The following is a 19,961-nucleotide window of genomic DNA, read 5'->3' on the forward strand; positions in this document are numbered from 1 at the left end:
TGTTCAGTCGTCTCTAGCTCTTTTGTGACGCCATAGACCACAGCCTGCCCAGGCTCCTCTGTTCACGGGATTTTCAAGGCAAGAATACTGGAGTGGGTTGCCGTTTCCTTCTCCGAAAGGGTGGTACTCCACTACTGGGAGTCAAACCCGGACCGCCTAGATCAAAACCAGGAATCCTAACCGCTAGACATGTGGGAGACAACGGGATATATCACCTTTGGGGGTGGGCTGTCTGAGTTCAGGGCTGGCTGAGCATGGTAGAGTTGGGAGGAGTTTGGAAGCCCACGTGAGTGGTCAGAGATCTCTGCCCCTTACCCTCATCATGGTCACTGAACCAGAAAGCAGGATGCTAGATTCCAGTCCAGTGGAGTAGACTGGTTAAGAGTGTGGGTTCTTGAAACAGTCAGCCTGGTTTTGAATCCTTGTTCAGTCACTTAGTTGCTGTTGTGTCCGATTCTATAGGTTAGACTCCTAGCTTTGCTATTTTCTAGCTGTGTCAACTCGGGCAAATTACTACTAAATTTTTTGCTCCTTAGTTTCCCTACTTTGTGGACTTTCTATGAGAATTCAATCAGTTAATTCATCTAAAGTATTTTTAAAAGGACTGGTGTATGAAAGTAGTGAATAAAGATCAACTGTATCACTGAACTGTGCCTGGAGATTGTAGGGGGTACTCGGCATGTCTTGGGGCCTCCACTTTCCCCATCAGAGCAATGGGAAGAACCACAATGTCCTTCCCTATTCCCTGTCCTTTGAACTTGAGATCCTTGAGATGGGCAACGACTCTCCTCAGTGTAGGTTGGAAGTAGAACACTAGGTGCCCATCTGGTTGCATCCCAAATGTCCGTCTGCAAACTGGGAATGTCAGTCCAGTGCCCACCCAGTGAATCTCAGGGCCAGAGCTCAGTTGGATGTTTCTGGACCACTCTCTGAACCAGCACTGCCCTCTGTGAATATGTGGGCCCCCAGCTCCAGCCTGGGAGGCAAGCCATCCTGGGGTCAACTAGTCTTGATCACCTTTCTCAGGTAACAAAAGTGGGTCTGCATGAACATGGTTCATGGTGATGTCCAGGCCATCAGGCCCACGTTGCTCCCAAAGCTTGTGGGCTCTGCGGCCCCAGGGGCCTGGTCCTAGTCCTGGAGAGGCGCGCACTCTGCTCTTTCCCCAGAAGTGCCCCAGAGCAACAGCTGGGCAGAACGCTGCACTGGGGTCTGTGGGCCTTGGGGTACACAGGGGACACTTAGAATCTCATAGGACTTATGGCAATGAAACTGCTCACAAACAAAGTACAGACTTGTCTGTTGGCTGGGGTCACAGAGGAAAAGTCCAGGGTGTGATGAGAGGCTAGAACGGAGAGTTGAATTTGGGTTCTGGAAGGCCTTCAGAAGCTTAAAGCCAACGGCAGGGCGGGCACTGAGGGAACTGTGTATCCTGCTTGTTGTTGTTCAGTCACTCAGTCGTGTCCGACTCTCTGTGACCCCATGGACTACAGCACGCCAGGCTTCCCTATCTTTCAGCATCTCCCGGAGCTTGCTCAAATTCATGTCCACTGAGTTGGTGATGCCATCTAACCATCTTGTCTTCTGTCGTCCCCTTCTCCTCCTGCCTTTGACCTTTCCCTGCTTAAGTTGATCACTTAACCTAGCAACATGTCCTAAAAAACTCTTGGTTACTTTTTTTTGCAAATATTTTCTACACGTTGTGATTTCCTAACCAATCTCCCCTTTCTAGACAAATGAGTGGTCTCCGACTGGGTTTTTGTTGTTGTTGATATATTTACTGTTAGAAACTACATAGCCTCAGACTTTTACTTAATAGGGCAGCAGCTCAAGGTGCTCCAAGGCACTGAGCTCCCTGGCTGCATCATCTCCCTTAATCCTCATGGCAAGCCTGCCATGTGGGTGCTTGTTGCTCCTGTTTTACAGAAGGGCCACTGAGGCTCAGTGAGGTCAATGATTTGCCTGAGTCACATAGTTACAAACGGGCTCAGCTGGAAAAAAATAATTGAGAACTTTCCAATTTTCGACTAGTGGATGCTTACTACTATGTGGTCCTGTATTCCTGATCATTTCTTTAGGAAAGGTTCCCAGAAGTGGAATTATTGGATCAGAAGGGCTTGTTTTGTTTTTTATTTTTAAGGCTGTTGACACATGTGCTCACAAACACTTTACACTGATATTAAAGAAATAAAGATATGCTTTCAGCAAATATCACCTTCCATGTTCCCCACACTGGTTCTTCTTCATTTTTTTAAAATATATTTATTTATTTGGCTGCACCAGGTTGTAGCATGTGAGACCTAGCTCCCTGACCAGGGATCGAACCCGGCCTCCCTGCATTGGGAGCTTGGAGTCTTAATCACTGAATCACCAGGAAAGTCCTCGTATATGTCTTATAGCCCGTCTCCACCATTCTCTCGCTTCTGCACAGCATCTCTCCATCCATCATCCACTCAGTGAGCATCTACCATGCACCTACCTGTTTCTTGAGACATCGATGGGGCTGGGGCTGCAGGTTCCCTTAGCTATGGTAGGTGGTGTTTATCTCACTCCCCTACGTGGGTGTGCGGGTGTGGCCAGGCCTGAGTTCCCCCAGTCCCTACAGGGACCTGAAACTCTCCCCGCAGGCCTTGTTCTGACACTGGTCTGGCCAGCTGGGGCATCAGCTGGGAAAACACCCCCTTTCCTTCAGTGTCTGTACCTCCTCCCTCCCTGTGTCTCTCATTTCCCAGAAGCCAAGGGGAAGTCCCACGGGCCTGGTGACCCAGGAAGGGGAGGAGTGGCCCATTTTCTTGGGCTTCAGGAAAGGTGGCTCTGCAGTGCTTTCATTTTCCCCGTCCTCTGTCTCCTTCACTTCATCTTCCCCTGGCATCTTCTTCTTGCCACCCCAGGTAATGTCCTGCCCCACTCTGCTTGGGACCAGCCTAAAAAAGCTGCCATCTTCCTGGGCCGGGGGTAGCTCTCTCAGCTTCTTTCCTCTCTTGCTGGGAAACCCTCCCCTCCTTTCCTTATCCCTCTTGGTCCATAAGTTTCCAGAGTGTGGGCTCAACTCAAGACCGTTTTCTGGGTACACATGAGAATTTGAGGCTTCCCTGGTGGCTCAGAGAGTAAAGAATCTGCCTGCCATGAAGGAGACCTGGGTTTGATCCCTGGGTTGGGAAGATCCCCTGGAGAAGGGAATGGCAACCCACACCAATATTCTTGCCTGGAGAATCCCCATGGACAGAGAGCCTGATGGGCTATAGTCCATGGGATCACAAAGAGCTGGACATGACTGAGCAATTAACACACACACACAGGAGAGTTTCAGGAGGTAAATGAACTGAGCATTAAATAACACTGAGCTACTTAGCAAGAAAAGTTTTTAATTATTTTATTTTCAGTGCTCCGTCATTCTTGCTGATCTCCTCAGAGTCTCTAATTGATGACGCTGTGTCTTTCAACATTTATAATGTGGCTTTATTTTTATTTATGGGGGAGAATATATCTTTATTCATTTTTATTTTTTGGCCACATGTGCAGCATGTGGGATCTTAGTTCCCTGCCCAGCGATCACACCCACACACTCTGCTTTGGAAGCATGGAGCATTAACCTCTGGACCGCCAGGGAAGTCCCTAGTGTGGCTTTATTTTTAGTGTACTTATTTTTACAGTTCCTTTCCGTTTTAGGCAAGCAATACAAAATACCCTTTTTATATTGCTATATTTTCTAATTCTTCTGTGTACCTACCTCTGTACCTAATCTCATATAGATGGAGTCTATATAAAATCGTGTACAATCATCTATATACATGATTTTTTGAAGTGTAGCCTTTTTTCTCTTTCTTTCATCACTTGTTTTCTTTTTTCTCTCCCTCCTTTCTGGCAGGATCAGCAACATAATTTGCAGGACTAAGTGCAATATGAAAATGCAGTCCCTTATGCTTCAAAATTGTTAAGAATTTTGAGATGGAGATGACAGAGCATTAGAGCAAGTCCAAGACTTTTCTAAGTGCAGGACGCTCTGATGCATGGGCCACCTGGCTTGTGGGATCTTAGTTTCCCCAGCAGGGATTGAACTCATGCCCTTGGCAGTGGAAGCGCTGAGTCCTAACCACTGCACCACCAGGGAATTTCCACTCACCTTTCTAATTTACCCATTTTCATAACCTGGTCTGTGTTCTTCCATACGTCTCTCCATGTTCACATAATCATACCAATTCCCATGGAAATCCTTCCAAATGATATAAGTTTATTTCATTCTTTACAAAGGCTGCATACGATGTCATGATGTAAATGGACCATCTTTATTCTGCAATTTTCCCAACACATGGGCATTCACTTTTCCCAATTGTTTGCTGTTCAAAAAACTGTAATGAATATTTTTACATTCAGGCATCTTTGCATTGTAAAGTGAATTCTTAAGACAGGGTAAAGGTTCCTTTCCAAATGAATTTATTGCAGCAAAAATGTGAATCAAATTTATGGAAAAATGTGAAACATAGGCAGAAATGAGGTCTGGGAAGTGTGGATCCTGCATTGGGCCCTCTGTGAACTGAGGCCTGGATGGAAGGAGGCTGAGAGGTAATGTCTACTTTTGTTTCTGCAGCACAGAAGTCCAAACACAAAAGTCAGCCTCACTTGTTGGGAAAAGGGACAGGAAAATGCCTGTGACACAGAAAACAAATCGAGTATCGCTGGTATCAATAAACTGCCTTCGCAACAGTTGTCCTTGGAGTTGACACCCCCTGCTCACTGTTTCACTCAGTCAGTTAATCAACAAATACTGTGTTGGGCACCCTGGGGGATGTGGGGCTGACCCAGACTTCAGCCCTGCCCTCCAGGGTTTTCTGATCTAGTTGAAAACGTGTGCCTTTATGTATGAGAAATATTTTCTCAGACCCATAGAGAGGTATACAGAAGTGAGCTAGAGCCCCCCTAATACACACATATAGTTACAGCCTCATACACACTCACATATACATGCAAAGACATACACATCAGGGTACACATACTGCCACAACCACATACACACATACACACACACACCACAATCATACACTCAAGCACTGCAGCCAGCAGTCCAGTTCCCCCATCCCCTCCCCCTTTCCCCAGCACACACAGAAATAACAATTACACTGGAGTGCTGGGACCATTGCTGCGGGAACTGAGATTCTGCAGTTCTGACTTGAGGGCATCTGAATTCTTGCTCCGACTGTTATATTAGCCGCAGAGTCTGTGCTCTGAATTCTGAGTCATTTCACCCTCAGGAGGTCAGGCTAGGCAGCCAACCAGGGAGTTGGTGAGAACAGGCAATTAAAGGTCTGATTATTTTCTGTCTGAGTGATGGAGTAGCCTAGTTGGATGCTTGTAGGGGAGCTGTGTCTACAGGTACGCGCATGTGTGTGTGTGTGTGTGTGTGCGCGCGTGCACAGGCTTGTATGCTCATCCAGGAGTGAGTCCGTGGAATAGTCTCAGATGAGGCTGAGATTGTGTAGTAGTCATGCCTGAGTCTTCAGCTCTTGTATCATTCAGGCCAGGCCGGGCTAGGTTGTGATAATAAATACATCTCAAAACTCTTCATTTAGTTGTTGCTGAGTCGCTAAGTGGCTTAACACTAAAAAGCTTCACTTCTTACACAAAATTCAAGATGGGTCAACATCCTCCTCCATCCTGTGGTTGAATCTGGAATCCAGGATCTCTAATTTGGTCACAACAGAGCAGAAAGAGATGGAGGAGACTCATTGACTCTTACCTACCTTGACCTGGCAGTCACATGTCTTTCTGCCTAGACATCAAAGGCTCCAAACTAAGGACAGGAGAATCTGGAACCACAGAGGAGTTCTTTAGTAAGCTCACAGTCCCAACCATATCCCCCCTTTACGCTTCTGCAAACCAGAATATCCATGCCCAGCATGGAGCCCATTCCTCGGAGACAGTTCAAATCTTGGCTCTGCCACTTGCTAGCTGGGTGGCTTCAGGCCATGTATCAGCCAGCATCCCAACATGAAACAGGTGGCACCTTCAAAATAGGAGTTTGAAGGGGTCTTATTTGGAAAGAATACTGTGATAACCAGGTGCTTGGAGCAGCTGAGCTGTCACCACCCTTAGCCAGAGGAGACAAGACCACAGAGCAGTCAATGAGATCCAGAAGGAGAAAGTCAAGCAGAGGTGAGCCCCTGGAGATAAGCAATGACCTTCAGATGAAGGATCAGGCTACCCAAGGGATGGCATGAGAAGGAAGTCAGGAAGATAACTCCACGACTTTACTCCTCCCCTCCCTCATCTCTCTGTGGGGGCTCACCACTGGCTGAGCCCAACAGAAGCCCAAGGGCCCTACAAGATGCTGATTTAGTCCAAACAGGTCAGCCTCTCAGGGCAAAATGGACAGAGGCTCTGGAAGAATAAACGGACACAGTCTGGCACAGACAACTGATTTCTATTTTCTGGGCTTCCCTTCTCTAATTTCTAAAAAGTGGATGCTAATACCTACCTCACTGTGTTATTGAAGGAAAATGAAATACTGTATGCAAAGACCTGGCATGTAAGCGGCCCTCGGCAAATGTTAGTTTCTCAGTGTCTGAAGGTACTTCATAGTCCAACGGCTCCCAGTCCAGGATGTGCCAACTACTCTAAAGTCTGGTAGGAATTTCTCAAACAAATTTTCCAAACCAAAAGTGTTTTTCCTAATAATAACTCCCATTTTTGAGCTACTTATGTATGTGAAGTATTTTACTGGTATTGTTTCCTTTTCGCCTTACAATACTTTCTTAAGTGTTATTGTAAACAAATTGGGACTCTGGCCGAGAGCAGTGAGTAACCCCTCTGTGCTCACTCAGGCAGTGAGTGGGTCTGGCCCCAAAGCCACAGTTGCTCTTTCTGCTCTCCTCTGATTTCTGAGCACATGTGCGCAATAATAGATGAAGTGGGGGATGCTGAGAATTTTCATGTCCTGAAGGAGGTAAATGCACCCAAGGTTGAGGGCCCTGTCTTAGCAGAGGCCCCATGTAGACACTCCAGGCTCCAATGAGTCCCCCCTACTCTTCACCTGTGTGCCCTCCTCAGGCTGGAGTTCACTCACCCACCACAGCTGTTGCTGGTTAATTTCAGGTCACCCATCTCCGACCCCATCTGACCAGCCCAACACCACCAGGGCAGAGAGCCAGACCTTGCAACCAGGTAAGGAAAGATCTTACTGGGCTCACAGGCAGCTTTCTGAGACCAAGCAGGTGGTCTGCTGGTGTGATGGAAAAGGGAAATTGGGTTTTTATGGTACCAGGGAGGTTCCCTAACTTCAGACAACACTTCTCCTTCCTGACCCAACGCCTAAAGTTCCACCACTAGATTCACTTTGAGATCTTAGTGCTGCCATCTTTGAGAGGCTATTGATCAAAAATCATGCAAATGTGGGCAATGTATTCAGTGAGCATTTAAAGAGGATTTGTTGAGAACAAGCTAAAGGACTCTTGGTAGGGGTAGTGGTGTTCCATCAGATGAGGCCTTGTTTAACTCAACAGATGTTTAAGGATCCACTCTGTGCAAAGTTTTGTGCAACCCTGGGCAGAAGCAGGAGGCAGGCTCTGGGGAAGAGGAACCGCCACTCACTGAAATGGCCCATCTTTAACCCCATCATCAACCCCATGTCCATCCTTAAAGGTTCCAGAGTCATGATCCCATCCTCCTTGGTAGTACCCTCAAAATAGTGGAAGAGCCTGGGAGGGGAAATATGGCCCCTACAGTACTGGGAGGAGGTGGGGGGTGGGGGAGGGGAGGAGGGATGGGGGTGTCTCTGAGCCCACAACCTCCTTTCACACAAGGTGACTCTGGAGGCGGAGGCAAGAGAGAAGAGTTTGTGGGGACTGGACACCCCAGGGTTGACTCATCTTAACCTCTAATCACCTTCGGCCCTACCCTTTCCTGATTGTAAGGAGGACCAAAGGGTCAGGGGAGGAGCCAGCCCAGCTCCCATTTTGCAGACAGGAAGTCTGAGGCCCAGAGCGGGTAGGGGACCGTCCAAGGTCAAGCAGCAGATCCGCGGTGAAGCCCTTGGCCGCTGTCCGCGCCTCTCCACCCGCTTCCATCCCTGGGGTCGGCAGCATCAGCATCTCTGAGGCTCAGCTGATGTCTGGCGCTTCTAGGGGAGCGACTCCAGGTCCGTCTGGTGAATGGGAGCAGCCGCTGCGACGGGACAGTGGAGGTCTGGTTCCAGCAGTCGTGGCAGCCCGTGTGCGGGACGCTCTGGGAGCTCGATGCCTCCCACGCCCTGTGCAGCTCGCTGGACTGTGGCCAGGCTCACCAGCTGGAACTGCCGGTCCTGCAGACCCCGGAGCCGCCGCCCTGGGGAGCCGCGTGGAATGCCAGCTGGGCCCCGACCACCACAGGGGCCCTGGCCCCTGCCGTCCAGTGCAGCGGCCCCGAATGGCTGAGCTGCAAGGTGGTGGAGCGCGACTGCCACAGCGACGAGTGGCCCGCCCAGGTCAACTGTACAGGTACGAACGGACTAACCCGCACCCGCCGCCAGTCCCCCTGCCCGTCCCACCTCCCAGGCCTTCGGCCCCTCCCCCTCCATCCTGTCCTCAGTTCTGGCCCCTGGGCCCAAGCATCGCCCTCTGAACTGAAACCCCACCCACCAGCGACGCAAATACCACCAGTTCCCACACCGGAGGCGCCAGCAGCACCCCTACCCGCTAGTACATAAACAGGCCAGGTTCCCAGCATCTCTTAGCTCTTCGGCTCCCCAGGCTTTTCAGGCCCCGCCCACCGGGTCTCTAGCTCCACCCACTAGTCTGCCCCTCAGCCTGCCCACGAGGCCCAGCGAGGAGATTCCTTAGTACCGCCCACCAGGCTACTAGCCCCTACCACTGGCTCCCCAAACCCAGGTCCCCAGCCTTGACAGACAGTCTTCTCAAGCCCCTCTCCCTGGGTCTACAACCCCGGGGAACCACGCCCCTGCCCAGTCCCTACAGACAATCCTCTCACCCCGTCCCTTCCTCTCCCTCTTTCCTCCCATCCCAAACCCATTCTCCTCCCATCCCCAGAAAAACGCGATTTGAAATTGGTGGGTGGTGGCAGCCCATGTGAGGGCCGCGTGGAGATGCTGGAGCACGGCCAGTGGGGTTCGGTGTGTGACGACACGTGGGACCTGGAGGATGCTCACGTGGTGTGCCGGCAGCTGGGCTGCGGCTGGGCCGTCCAGGCCCTGCCTGGCTTGCACTTCGCCCCTGGCCAAGGACGCATCCACTGGGACCAAGTGAACTGCACTGGGTTGGAGACCTACCTGTGGGACTGCCCGGGGCTGCCCGGAAATGGGTACTGTGGCCACAAGGAGGACGCTGGAGTGGTGTGTTCAGGTGAGTGGGTGATGCGGATCCAGGGTCATCCAGCACTCACTGTAGGCCTGCTGGGCCTCCGTGAGTGCTGGAGAGACCCACCCTGCCCGTGGGAGGTCCCAGTCCAAAGGGAAGGTGAGGCCCAAACAAACATAATTCTGGAGAGAGAGTGGCACATGACCTAAGAAAGGCAGCCAGGTGGGGTTAAGAGGCAGCAGACAGCGCAGAGGTGGAGGGTGAAGCCTGCCTGCCTCCTGGAATGGGTGACATGAGACGAGGCTCTTCCTAAGTGAGAGTTTGTCACCTGGCTCAGTGCAGCAAGGGGAGCTGGAGGCAGGGAGACCCTGAGGAGGCTGTCAGCGGCCCCCCGATGAGGACTGGAAGTTCTGGTCCAGCCAGGGCTTCTCTTCTTGTGCCCAAGGTTGGAGAGGGAGGAGCAATCTTGTCCAAGGTACATTCTGAGTCAGTAGGTCTGAGGCAGGGCTTGAGAGTCTGCATTTCTAACAGGGTCCCGGGTGATGCTGAAGCTGCCGGTCCTTGAACCACGCTTTGAGCAGCAGAGATGTAGATAGCACAGGGTCAGCCAGAGCAGACAGGGCGGACAAGAGGGGTGTGCAGAGGCAGAAGGGAGAGCATCTGGAGACCCCTTGGCCCTGGGGAGTCTGCATCCAAGGTCAGGGCTGGTGGGGGTTTTCACCCAAAGGATCCTGACCTGACTCTGACCCCCCCACCCCCTGCAGAGCACCAGTCCTGGCGCCTGACCGGGGGCACTGACCCCTGCGAGGGGCAGGTGGAGGTGTACTTCCGAGGGGTCTGGAACACAGTGTGTGACAGTGAGTGGTACGACTCAGAGGCCAACGTGCTCTGCCAGGACTTGGGCTGTGGGACCGTGGCCCGGGTGCCCAAGGGGCTGCCCCACTCCTTGTCGGGCAAGATGTACTACTCATGCAAGGGAAGGGAGTCTACCCTCTCCAAATGCTTCTGGCGGTTCAACAACTCCAACCTCTGCAGACAGTCCCAGGCAGCCAGGGTCCTCTGCTCAGGTACCCTTCCTCCTCCTCCCCACTCCTCTCCGATCCTCAGGACTTCCATCTGAATCCACAACCTAAGAACTTGTAGCCCAAGGGCTAGAGCTTGGGCTAGATCAAGAATGGCAAATTCTGGCATAAGAGGGACCGTGGCCCTTACTGTGCCTAGGGTACGCAATATTGATCAGATATTCTTTCCCCCAGATCCTTGACACAACCCCAGAATCATGAATCCAACCTTTATTAAGGCATTATTATATATGAAACAGTGTTCCCTAGTAACGAGTTGGCTCAGGAAACAAAATCAATTTGCTACCCTAGGGCTGGTGATCACCATAAAAAAAATTAGAAGACACTAATAATAGGGCTACAGTGTCTGGAGCTCTAATCAGATGCCAGGCGTTCCTGGGGACTTGGTATGTATTTCAGCAAAGCCTCCTACCTGCTCTGTGAATTGGGTTTCACCGAGTCTAAGATGGCATTGATCATAAGTCACACTGTTATTGGGCTTCCCTGGTAGCTCAGTTGGTAAAGAATCCTGCAATGCAGGACACCCTGGTTCAATTCCTGAGTCAAGAAGATCCACTGGATAAGCGACAGGCTACCCACTCCAATATTCTTGGGCTTCCCTGGTGGCTCAGCTGATAAAGAATCTGCCTGCAATGCAGGAGACCTAGGTTTGATTCCTGGGTTGGGAAGATCCCCTGGTGAAGGGAATGGGTACCCACTCCAGTATTCTGGCTTGGAGAATTCCATGGACTAGTCCATGGGGTCGCAAAGAGTTGGACGTGACTGAACAACTTTCACTTTCACAGTTATTCTTTTATGCACCACCGGGGACAAAAACGCTGCCAAAATAAACTCTTGATATGCCATCAATTGAATTGATTGATATTACCACCCCTATTTCCGAGGTGTTAAAATGTGAAGAAGCAAAAGTGTTAGACTTGAACAAACACAGTGTCAGCATCTCTGTGGAGTTCAGACACCAGGCTATGAATTCTGGCTCTGCTGATTACCAGCTGGGAGGCTTCATTCATGAATATGCAGATGTTGATACCAGGCACTTCACAGAGTAGCTAGGAAATCAGACAGTATCCACTATGGAATGTTGTAAGCCCCCTCCCTTACCAGTCAAATGATTATGATAATGATGAGACTGACAGCTTCCCACTTCTTGAGGCAGGTGTGAAGAACAAATTCAATACAAGATGGAAAAGGGAAATAGTTGGGTTCTCTAGCAGATTATACAGAAGGAAGGGCTAATTCTTTCATTAGCCCTTTATTTTAACCAAAGAATCGTCCTTGCATTTAACCCATCAGATCCTCTTTATTGTGGGGTGTAGGACTCAGCCATGGGCCCCAGTGGGAACACGCCCCCAGTTTCAGGCCACTTGTCTGTCCTGTCCACTTTCTAGCACAAAGCCCAGCCACCCAGGTGCTTGGGTGCACGTGCTGAGTGAATGAGTGGTGCTTTCTAACAGGTGCCCGGAGTCTGCTCAATCTGTCCACTACTGAAGTCCCTGCAAGTGGTCAGCCAGTCACTGTGGGTGAGTATCCTTGGGGGCAGATTTTCCGGAACCTTATTTGCGTGCATGCATGGTGTGTGTGTGTGTGTGTGTGTGTCTGAGAGAAGGGTCTAATGGTCTCTCCCCCATCCCCCTTCTCCAGACAATGAACTTGACTCCTCAACTGTCCCTGGGCTCTCTGGGTGTTCTGTGCTCTGCTCATTTCATCTGCCTCTGCGTGTCAGCTCCACAGTTCCCTGAATCCTGACATTCCATAGGCAGGAGTCCTCTTCCCACTCTCCGTGAGCTCGTGTAGGGCAGGAGGACAGAGCTGGAGAGAGTCAGAGCTGATCTGACACCAGCCAGAGAGTGGGGATGCCGAGGGTAGCAGCCAGCGTGTTTATAATGTGCTGGGCACTGGCCAGGGCTTGACAGTCATTATTTCCCAACCCTTTAATCCTCCCAGCAGCCCCCTGGGGAGGTCTTCCTGCAACCCTTACACAGAAGCAGCAGCTCAGGCCAGCCTGCCACTGTTGCCTGGAACCTGCATCTGAGGCTCTGAACTCCGAATCCACACTTGGGCTGTCCTCCAGTTGTGTGTAGCTTAGCCATCTCGGGAGTCGACTTCTGGGGCCCAACTCTCAGCTGTACCTCTTGCTAGCGGTGTGATGCTGGGCAGTTCTTAACCTCTCTGAGCCTCAGATCCTAGACTACAAAATGAGGATGAGAATCACAGTACTTCTCACTTAGCATTGTTGCTGTGAGTCTCCGGTGAAGAGCATACTTCACAACAGGGCTCAGTATACAGTAAGCACTGTCTGGGCATCAGTTATTCTTATTTATTGACTTAGTCCAGGTGTGGAGCCCCTTGGCAGCCCCAGGATAAGCACAGGGGTCAGCCCTCATTCATAGGCTTACTCCTACCTCTGCTTCTGTCTCCCTGTTTCAGATCCTCTCCAGAGGCAATGGGTAGCTTGGGGAGGGGGCAGAAGGCCACCAAGTTCTGCCAGAGAACCTGGCGATGGATAAGGGTACAGAGAGGGAATGAAAAGCTTTAGGGTGAGCTCCTGTGAGGACCCCTACATATACCCTCTCACACTTTTAATTCCTGAGGTTGGGGTAGGGGACCACTCTACCCTCAGAGGAGCAAAGCATTTATGGAGACCTATTCTCTAAGGACCACACTCCAGCCCATGATCCAGCAGCCCCTCCTTCAGCCCCTGACCCTCTTGGCTCATGTTCACAGGCCTCCCCCAGGCCCCCAGCCCAGTCTTTGCCTTGCACCTTCTTCCTGCTGCTACATCCAGTTCCCAGCCTGGCCCAAACTGCTCCATTTTCAAGAGGAGGGGAGAAAGTGAGGACGGGGAGAGGGGTGATCCTCCTAGCAGGAGCAGACACTGCTGCCAGTCAGGGGGCCTGGGTGAGCTCATCCCCTCAGCCTCCCATGTTACTGTCACTCCCCTTCCTCCAGCCCTGCAGTTCGCACACCCCAGGCCTTCTGCACTGAGCAGGAGATGCTTCAGGTCTCTGGGGTGATGAGGGTTAGGGTTTCACAGTGGCCTCCATCCATTCTCTGCTCTGTGTTATTTTCAGCAGGGGTAGGGCCAGGAGGGAGGGGAAGGCAAACAGTCACACCAGGGCTTCAGGGCTGAAAGTTCTGGAGTTCTAGCCCTCACCCCTTCCCTCAGGGAGTGCACCTCCAGTAGTGGGGATGCATCTGGGCCAAGGGAAGGAGATCTCTCTCTCCTGATTCTGTTCCCTGCCTGCAGAGGCTCAGAGCCACCTTCTCTGGGAATCCAGCCCTGGTCTAACCCACAGAGAATCAGTGTCGCTTGGAGGGATGCCCGCCTGTCCGTACCTTCATCACACGAGGCATCTCACTGAATTGGACTGAGTCAGCTTGTCCATCCATCTTCCCATTAGACAGAGACCCTCAAGGCCTGTGACACTACTGTCCTATTTGTCTCCCCAGGTTTAGTGCCTGGCACATTGTGGCTGCTCAGTGATTATTGAGCAGAGACAATCCATGTGGGCTGGTGGCCAGGAGAAAGTTTCATTCAATGACTCATTCAGTATGCATTTCCCAGGCATCTACTATATACCAGACGGGCTTCCCAGGTGGTACAGTGATAAAGAGTCTGCCTGCCAGTGTTAGAGACACAGGAAGCGTGGGTTTGATCCCTGGGTTGGGAAGATCCCAGGAGCCCCTGGTGGCTCAGACAGTAAAGAGTCTGCCTGCAGTACAGGAGACCTGGATTTGATCCCTGGGTTTGGAAGATCCCCTGGAGAAGGAAATGGTAACCCACTCCAGTATTCTTGCCTGGAGAAACTCATGGATGGAGGAGTCTGTCTGGCTACAGTCCATGGGGTCACAATGAGTCGGACCAACTGAGTGACTTCACTTGGGAAGATCCCCTGGAGGAGGAGATAGCCACCCACTCCAGTATTCTTGCCTGGAAAATCCCATGGACAGAGGAGCCTGGTGGGCTATAGTCCAGGGGGTCACAAAGAGTCAGACATGACTGAACACACACTATATACCAGGCACCTAAAAGCAGATGGGAAAATTGGAAAAAAAGAAGGGAGGTAGAGGAGAGGTCCAAAAGGGAAGTGGGTCAGGTGCAGAGAGGAAGGAGAGGTGAGATAGACAAGGAAAAGTCCATGTCCATTCCTCTTTCTCCCTGATTTGGGGTTCTTTCTTCCAGAATCTTCTGTGATGGTGATAACGAAGGACTGGGAATCTCGAGAGCTAATGCTCCTCATCCCCTGCATCATTCTGGGAATTCTCCTTCTCATCTCACTTGTTTTCATAGCCATCATTCTCTTGAGAATTAAAGGAAAATACGGTAGGTGCAGAGTCCTGGGAGCCACAGGAAAGGCTCAGGGATGAAAACAAGCAGACCTGAGATGCAGTCTTCCCAGGGGAACGTGAGCCATGGGGGTCGCCAGCAGGAGTGAAGGTGATCCAGCAATGGCCATCCAGCCCTGGTCCCAAGAAGCATCTCCTGAGGGGAAGGATTTTCCCAGCATGCCCTTCAGAAGTGGTCCACGGGAGGACCACACTGTATGTGTGTGTGTTTAGGGGCATATGGGAAGGTGAGGAGGGAAGTGTCTCTATCAGAACAGAACCAGGAAGACTGGAAAGGCACAAAAAGTGACTTGTAGAATCTCTGCCTCCCCTCCTTCAGCCCTCCCTGCTGTGGTAAACCACCAGCACTCACCCACCACCACCCCGGCAGGGATGGAAAACTATCAAGAGGTCCCCATCACCATCGCCAAAGAAGGTAGGATGTCACCTGTCCTGGGGTTGGGGAGGGCAGGGGAGGACAAAAAGGGAATACTTTCTGGAGGGTCAGTACTGCTTAGGTCAAAGCAGTGCCCCAGCTGGAGAAGAGACCTGGACCAGCCCACGCATGCTCACGGGACCTTGAACAAGTCTAGCCTCAGTCTGGGCCTCAATGGGCAGATGACCTTCCAGTGCACTCATTCTAGAGCTCTAGGCTTTTGAATTCTGGACCAAAACAGGGCCAACGCATTTTGGACCTCAGTTCTCAAGGAGAGCTCTGTTCTGCTAATTGGCCAGTAGGTTTGTGACATCATCACCTCTTCTAACAGTCTGCCCAGAATCAGCCTGTCTGCAGAGCCCCATCAAAGCTTTCCTGGAACATAACTGTATTTCATATTTTCCAAATGAAAAAAAGGAATCAGTCATCCATCTTTAATGATATACTGATGTATATCTCTTGAAAGTCTTGTGAAGGAGTTCGAGTTTAATCCCATGGCGTTATGAATGTATTAAATCACCTTTATTTGAAAGAGTTCGATGACACAAAACTAATACAAAAGTCAGAGAAATATTATAAAGATTCTTTGCACACAGGATCCATATATTTGAGAAGAGAATATGAACACAGAACCTAGCACAAGGGTAAGCCCAGAGCAGCCACTCACTGAATATCATGGTCTAGAGATTAAGAGCCACGCTGCCTCTTCTCTGGGCTATATGAGACTCTCTCTGTGCCTCAGTTTCCCCAGCTGTAAAATGGGGACCCTAACATAGCTGCCTCACAGAGTTATTATGAGCACTAAATGAGATAATGTTGGGTTGACCAAAAGTTCATTAAGGTTTTTTTCCATAAGATCTCCTGCATTGGCAGGCGAATTCTTTACCACTGAGCCATCTTATGGAAGAACCCGGATGAACTTTTTGGACATCCCAATATTAGTAAATGTTGGAATAGTGCCTGGCATGTAGTGACTACTATGTGTTTGTTAAATTAAAAAAACAAAAAACAAAACTGTTATTTAGTTCCCTGTGTTTGAAATGGATGGGGGGAGCTTAGACTACCCAGGCCTGACAGTCTTGCACAAGATGGGCTGCCTGGCATGCTCCCGCCCCTCCATCTCCGGTCCCCACAATCCATGCTGCCTGCCGCCTCTCTCTGCTCCTTTCTGTGCTCTGCCCGGCCATGCCCCCACTCTGTTCTCTCCCCAGTTCCCAAGCTGCCCATCCAGGTCCAGGCCCCGCCCCCCGAAGACTGGCATTCCAGCTCGGACTCAGACTATGAGCACTATGACTTCAGAACCCAGCCTCCTGTGGCCCTGACCACCTTCTACAGTGAGTGCCTGGGCCCGACTCCCGAGGGCCCACCTGCCCGCTCCAGGGAGAGGGCCCAACTGGCTGGGGAACTGCAGTAGGCTCCCCCCCAGTGACTCCTGCACGTCGAGGGTGGCACCTCCCTTGTTGTGACCACTGGACTGACTCTCAGTGGTCCTGCACTGACGTTTTCCAAGTGTGTTGTGACCCTGGAGACATCTCAAGGCATTTCCCCTTGGACTACCTTTTCTCTGATGTTTGTGACCATGCAGGGTCTCAAAATCAGTCCGTCGACATTCACCTAAATGTGGCTGCAACTCTGTACGATATGAGGGACTCCAGTTCAAATGGCTTCTCGCACGCTCACACCCGTTCTGTGTCCCATTCTGCTCCTTCAATCTCACCTCCTCTCCCACCTCCACCATGAGCCCAGCTCGCACCCCTTAGCTGGCTTCTCCAGCTCTGCTCTCTGCCTGCTGAGGATGTAGGAGGAGGAAAAACAGTGCTCAGGCAGAGCCCACGTGATGCAAGGAGGTTGGAGGAAAGCAGAGACTCTCACAGCTATCGTGAATCCCTTGGGAGCTCATCAAAATTTCCTGAGCCCCACCCGGGACCTACTTTATAAGCTAGGATGAGAGTTTGGTTGTGTGGGACACAGCCTCCAAATGACATCATCTGGATAAGCTGGAGGGGCCCAGGCTCCTTTCTTGCTGCTCTGCAGTCCCTAAGATGTTGCCCTGTCCTCATGGTCCAAAATGGCTCACTGCCACGTCTGCATTCTAGACCGAGGGAATGGGGGAGGCAAAAAGCGGCATGCCAGGGACACCCACACGGCTCCCATTCACTTTCCACCTGCCAGAATTTAAACCCAGCAGCTACAAGAGAGGCAGGGAGACAAAGCTCTTGTCCTGGGCAGCTGAGTGTCCAGATGAAGGCCAGAGATCTATTACTGTGTGGTGGGCAGGATGGACACTGGGGACAGCAGCCATCTTTGCCTCCCCCACTACCCCCAGCTGAACCAGGGCCTCTGGAGGGGCAATGTGGATGATTCCAGTCTGAGGGGCCATGGACCAGCCTTGGGGAGCCACAGAGATGCGTGTCCTTAGAATCTGAGATTCTGAGCCCAGTCATGTAAGATCCAAGACCGGCAGTCCAAAATGCTATTAATATGACACCGAGACTAAAAGTCAGAAGTAACACGTTTGAAAGAGCTGACTCCCATATTCCTGACACTCAGGTCCTTAAGATGCTATGAATTTGCATCTCTCTGATTCTGAAATTGAGGTACCACAGCCCAGGATGCTGATTCCAGACCCTCGGCTTCTGCTCTGGGAAAGCTCCACTTTCTGGCCAGAAGCAGCCTGTCCCCGGGCTGGTTTAAGATTGAGGTTCAAGGTCTGCCTGAATTAGAATGTGAGCCTGGGATCTGATGAAAGAGACTAAGCCCCTCCATACGTCAGGGTGGTTTTCCTGCCCTGTTCAGCCTCCTGAATCCCACAGAACACCAGCCTCTGCTCCGGGCTCCTCTGGACAAGGAGGTGGAGGCTTCCCCACCTCCTTCCTCACTGCCACCTCTGCTTGTAGATTCCCAGCGGCACCGCTTCACAGAGGAGGAGGCCCAGCAGAACAGGTTCCAGATGCCCCCCCTGGAGGAAGGTGAGTCAGCCTGGGGAGGGACATGGAGGGAGAGAGGCGACTAGGATTCCAGCACTGCCTCCAGACCTAGCAGCTCACTCACCTCGAGAAGCTTCGGTGCAATCTCCCTCAACAGGTCCTTCCTGACTTTAACCAATTCCCATTGGCAGTAAGTTCTTTCTCAGGTCTAACTTAAAGCCCTCTTGCTGCACTGCATCTTCTTGCTCACCATTCTCTTTTTCAGGCCCAGGACTGGAAGAGGTGCATGCCTCCGAAGTTCCACCTGCCAACCCTGAACACTGCATTGCACACCCTCCCTCCCGGGACCTTCCCTCACGGAGCAAAAGCAGCTCCAGCACATCTTCGGGGGAGGCGTATTGTAACAGCCCCAACAGCAAGCGACCTCTGTGGAGCTCTCAAGTGTTTTCAACAGAGAGGAACCCCCTCTTGGAGCAGCCCCCCAACTTGGAGCTGGCTGGCTCCCAGGCAACTATTCCAGGTAAGGTAGGCCCAGGACTGCGTACCTCCTCCAGCTTCCTATCCTATATGGGACCCGGCTGGAGGAAGTGTAAAGCTCAAAGCCCTGAGCCAGGCTGAGTTCAGGATTCTAGTCCCCGCTCAGCAGCCACTTGCTGTGTGACCGTGGACAAGTTTCTTGCCCTCTCTGGGCCTTTGTTTCTTCAGTTGTCAAGCTAAGGACTTTACCGAGTCTTGAGGGCCTTCTAGCTCTGGCACTTTGTGAACTAGCCTGGCAGAGGGTGACTGGCTCTGGGGTTTTCCAGCAGGGCCCTCAGCTGATGACAGCTCCAGCACCTCCTCTGGCGAGTGGTACCAGAACTACAAGCTGCCGCCCCAGCCCCTTTCTGCTGAGCAGTTTGGATGTCCAGGTGCCAGTGGCGGGGGTGAGGAGGAATCCTGGCAGAGGGCATGGAGAGGGACTGGAGGGTGGATTAATGGGGGAGCTCTGAATACATCAGCTCAAGGGGAAAAGAAAAAAAGTAGTGAGTTTTTTTTTTTTTAAACAAAAAAGAATTTGAGTAGGTAGAGAAAATGAAAGTGGGACGGAGAGAGATTCAAAGAGACTACCTTGATAGGAAGTGAGCTCCCCATTAGTGGAAGCATTCAAGCAGAAGCAGCCAGATGGCCTCATGGGGGAGATGGTGGTCACAGAGTGGCTCCCAGCACTTGGGGACCACAGCCCTGCTCTACAAGACTCTGCCTTCAGGACTGACATTCTATCGAGGGCAATAATCATGAACAAGATGATAAAATGATCTCATATAGCATCATGGGGGAGAACGAGGTGGGTCCAGATCCGCTCAGCTCTGTCCCTGCTCACCAGGGGCAATGACTGGGCCTCTCACTGACCTGAGCCTCCCTTTCAAACAGGGTCCCGTGCTCCCCAGCCTGACTTCTCCTCTGATGAAGAATATGATGACATCGGAGCAGCCTAGCCAGGGTTCAGCTCTGTGTGCTCCCTCTCTCCAGACTCCTGCTCTGCATACTCCCTCTGCTCCATGCCCCACCCCTCCATCCTCCCCGATCACCCCCAAGGGGCTGATAGTCCTCCCCTGGAGACAGGAAAGGAAACTCCACACCTCTTATGGCTCAGCTTCCATCCATCAACAGAACCTACCAGCACAGCCCTCCTCCAGCCCCAAACAGCAGCCCCAGGGCACCACAGGCACTACCCCTGAGAGGTAGCGAGCTCTCTGCCTCGGGGGTGAGCAACAGCAGAGTCTGGGCCACTTCTTGGCAGGCCATGTGGAGGGGCTAGGCTGGATGATTCCTGGGGCCCTTTCCAGTTCTTGTGTGTCTGGAGCTTTGGTTGCCTGAGTGTCTGACAACTCAGGGTTCAAAGGTACTGCTGGGGGCAGGGGAGCCT

The 19,961-nt window shown here is 51.6% G+C and overlaps 1 protein-coding gene across 1 annotated transcript in view; it reads left to right on the plus strand.

Annotated features, from left to right (window-relative positions):
- CD6 (CD6 molecule) overlaps positions 1–19,530 on the plus strand; it is a 43,740-nt gene extending 24,210 nt beyond the window's left edge. Inside the window, exons 2-13 of the mRNA XM_052662298.1 lie at positions 7,090–7,158; positions 8,118–8,468; positions 9,018–9,329; positions 10,049–10,351; positions 11,821–11,886; positions 14,550–14,690; positions 15,033–15,128; positions 16,340–16,462; positions 18,026–18,097; positions 18,321–18,575; positions 18,859–18,978; positions 19,466–19,530. Of these exons, the coding sequence (XP_052518258.1) occupies positions 7,090–7,158; positions 8,118–8,468; positions 9,018–9,329; positions 10,049–10,351; positions 11,821–11,886; positions 14,550–14,690; positions 15,033–15,128; positions 16,340–16,462; positions 18,026–18,097; positions 18,321–18,575; positions 18,859–18,978; positions 19,466–19,530 (1,973 nt within the window). The remainder of the gene's footprint in view (positions 1–7,089; positions 7,159–8,117; positions 8,469–9,017; positions 9,330–10,048; positions 10,352–11,820; positions 11,887–14,549; positions 14,691–15,032; positions 15,129–16,339; positions 16,463–18,025; positions 18,098–18,320; positions 18,576–18,858; positions 18,979–19,465) is intronic.
- The last annotated feature ends 431 nt before the right edge of the window (positions 19,531–19,961 follow it).

This window comes from Budorcas taxicolor, chromosome 25, assembly GCF_023091745.1.
Source record: "Budorcas taxicolor isolate Tak-1 chromosome 25, Takin1.1, whole genome shotgun sequence".
Lineage (NCBI taxonomy): Eukaryota > Metazoa > Chordata > Mammalia > Artiodactyla > Bovidae > Budorcas > Budorcas taxicolor.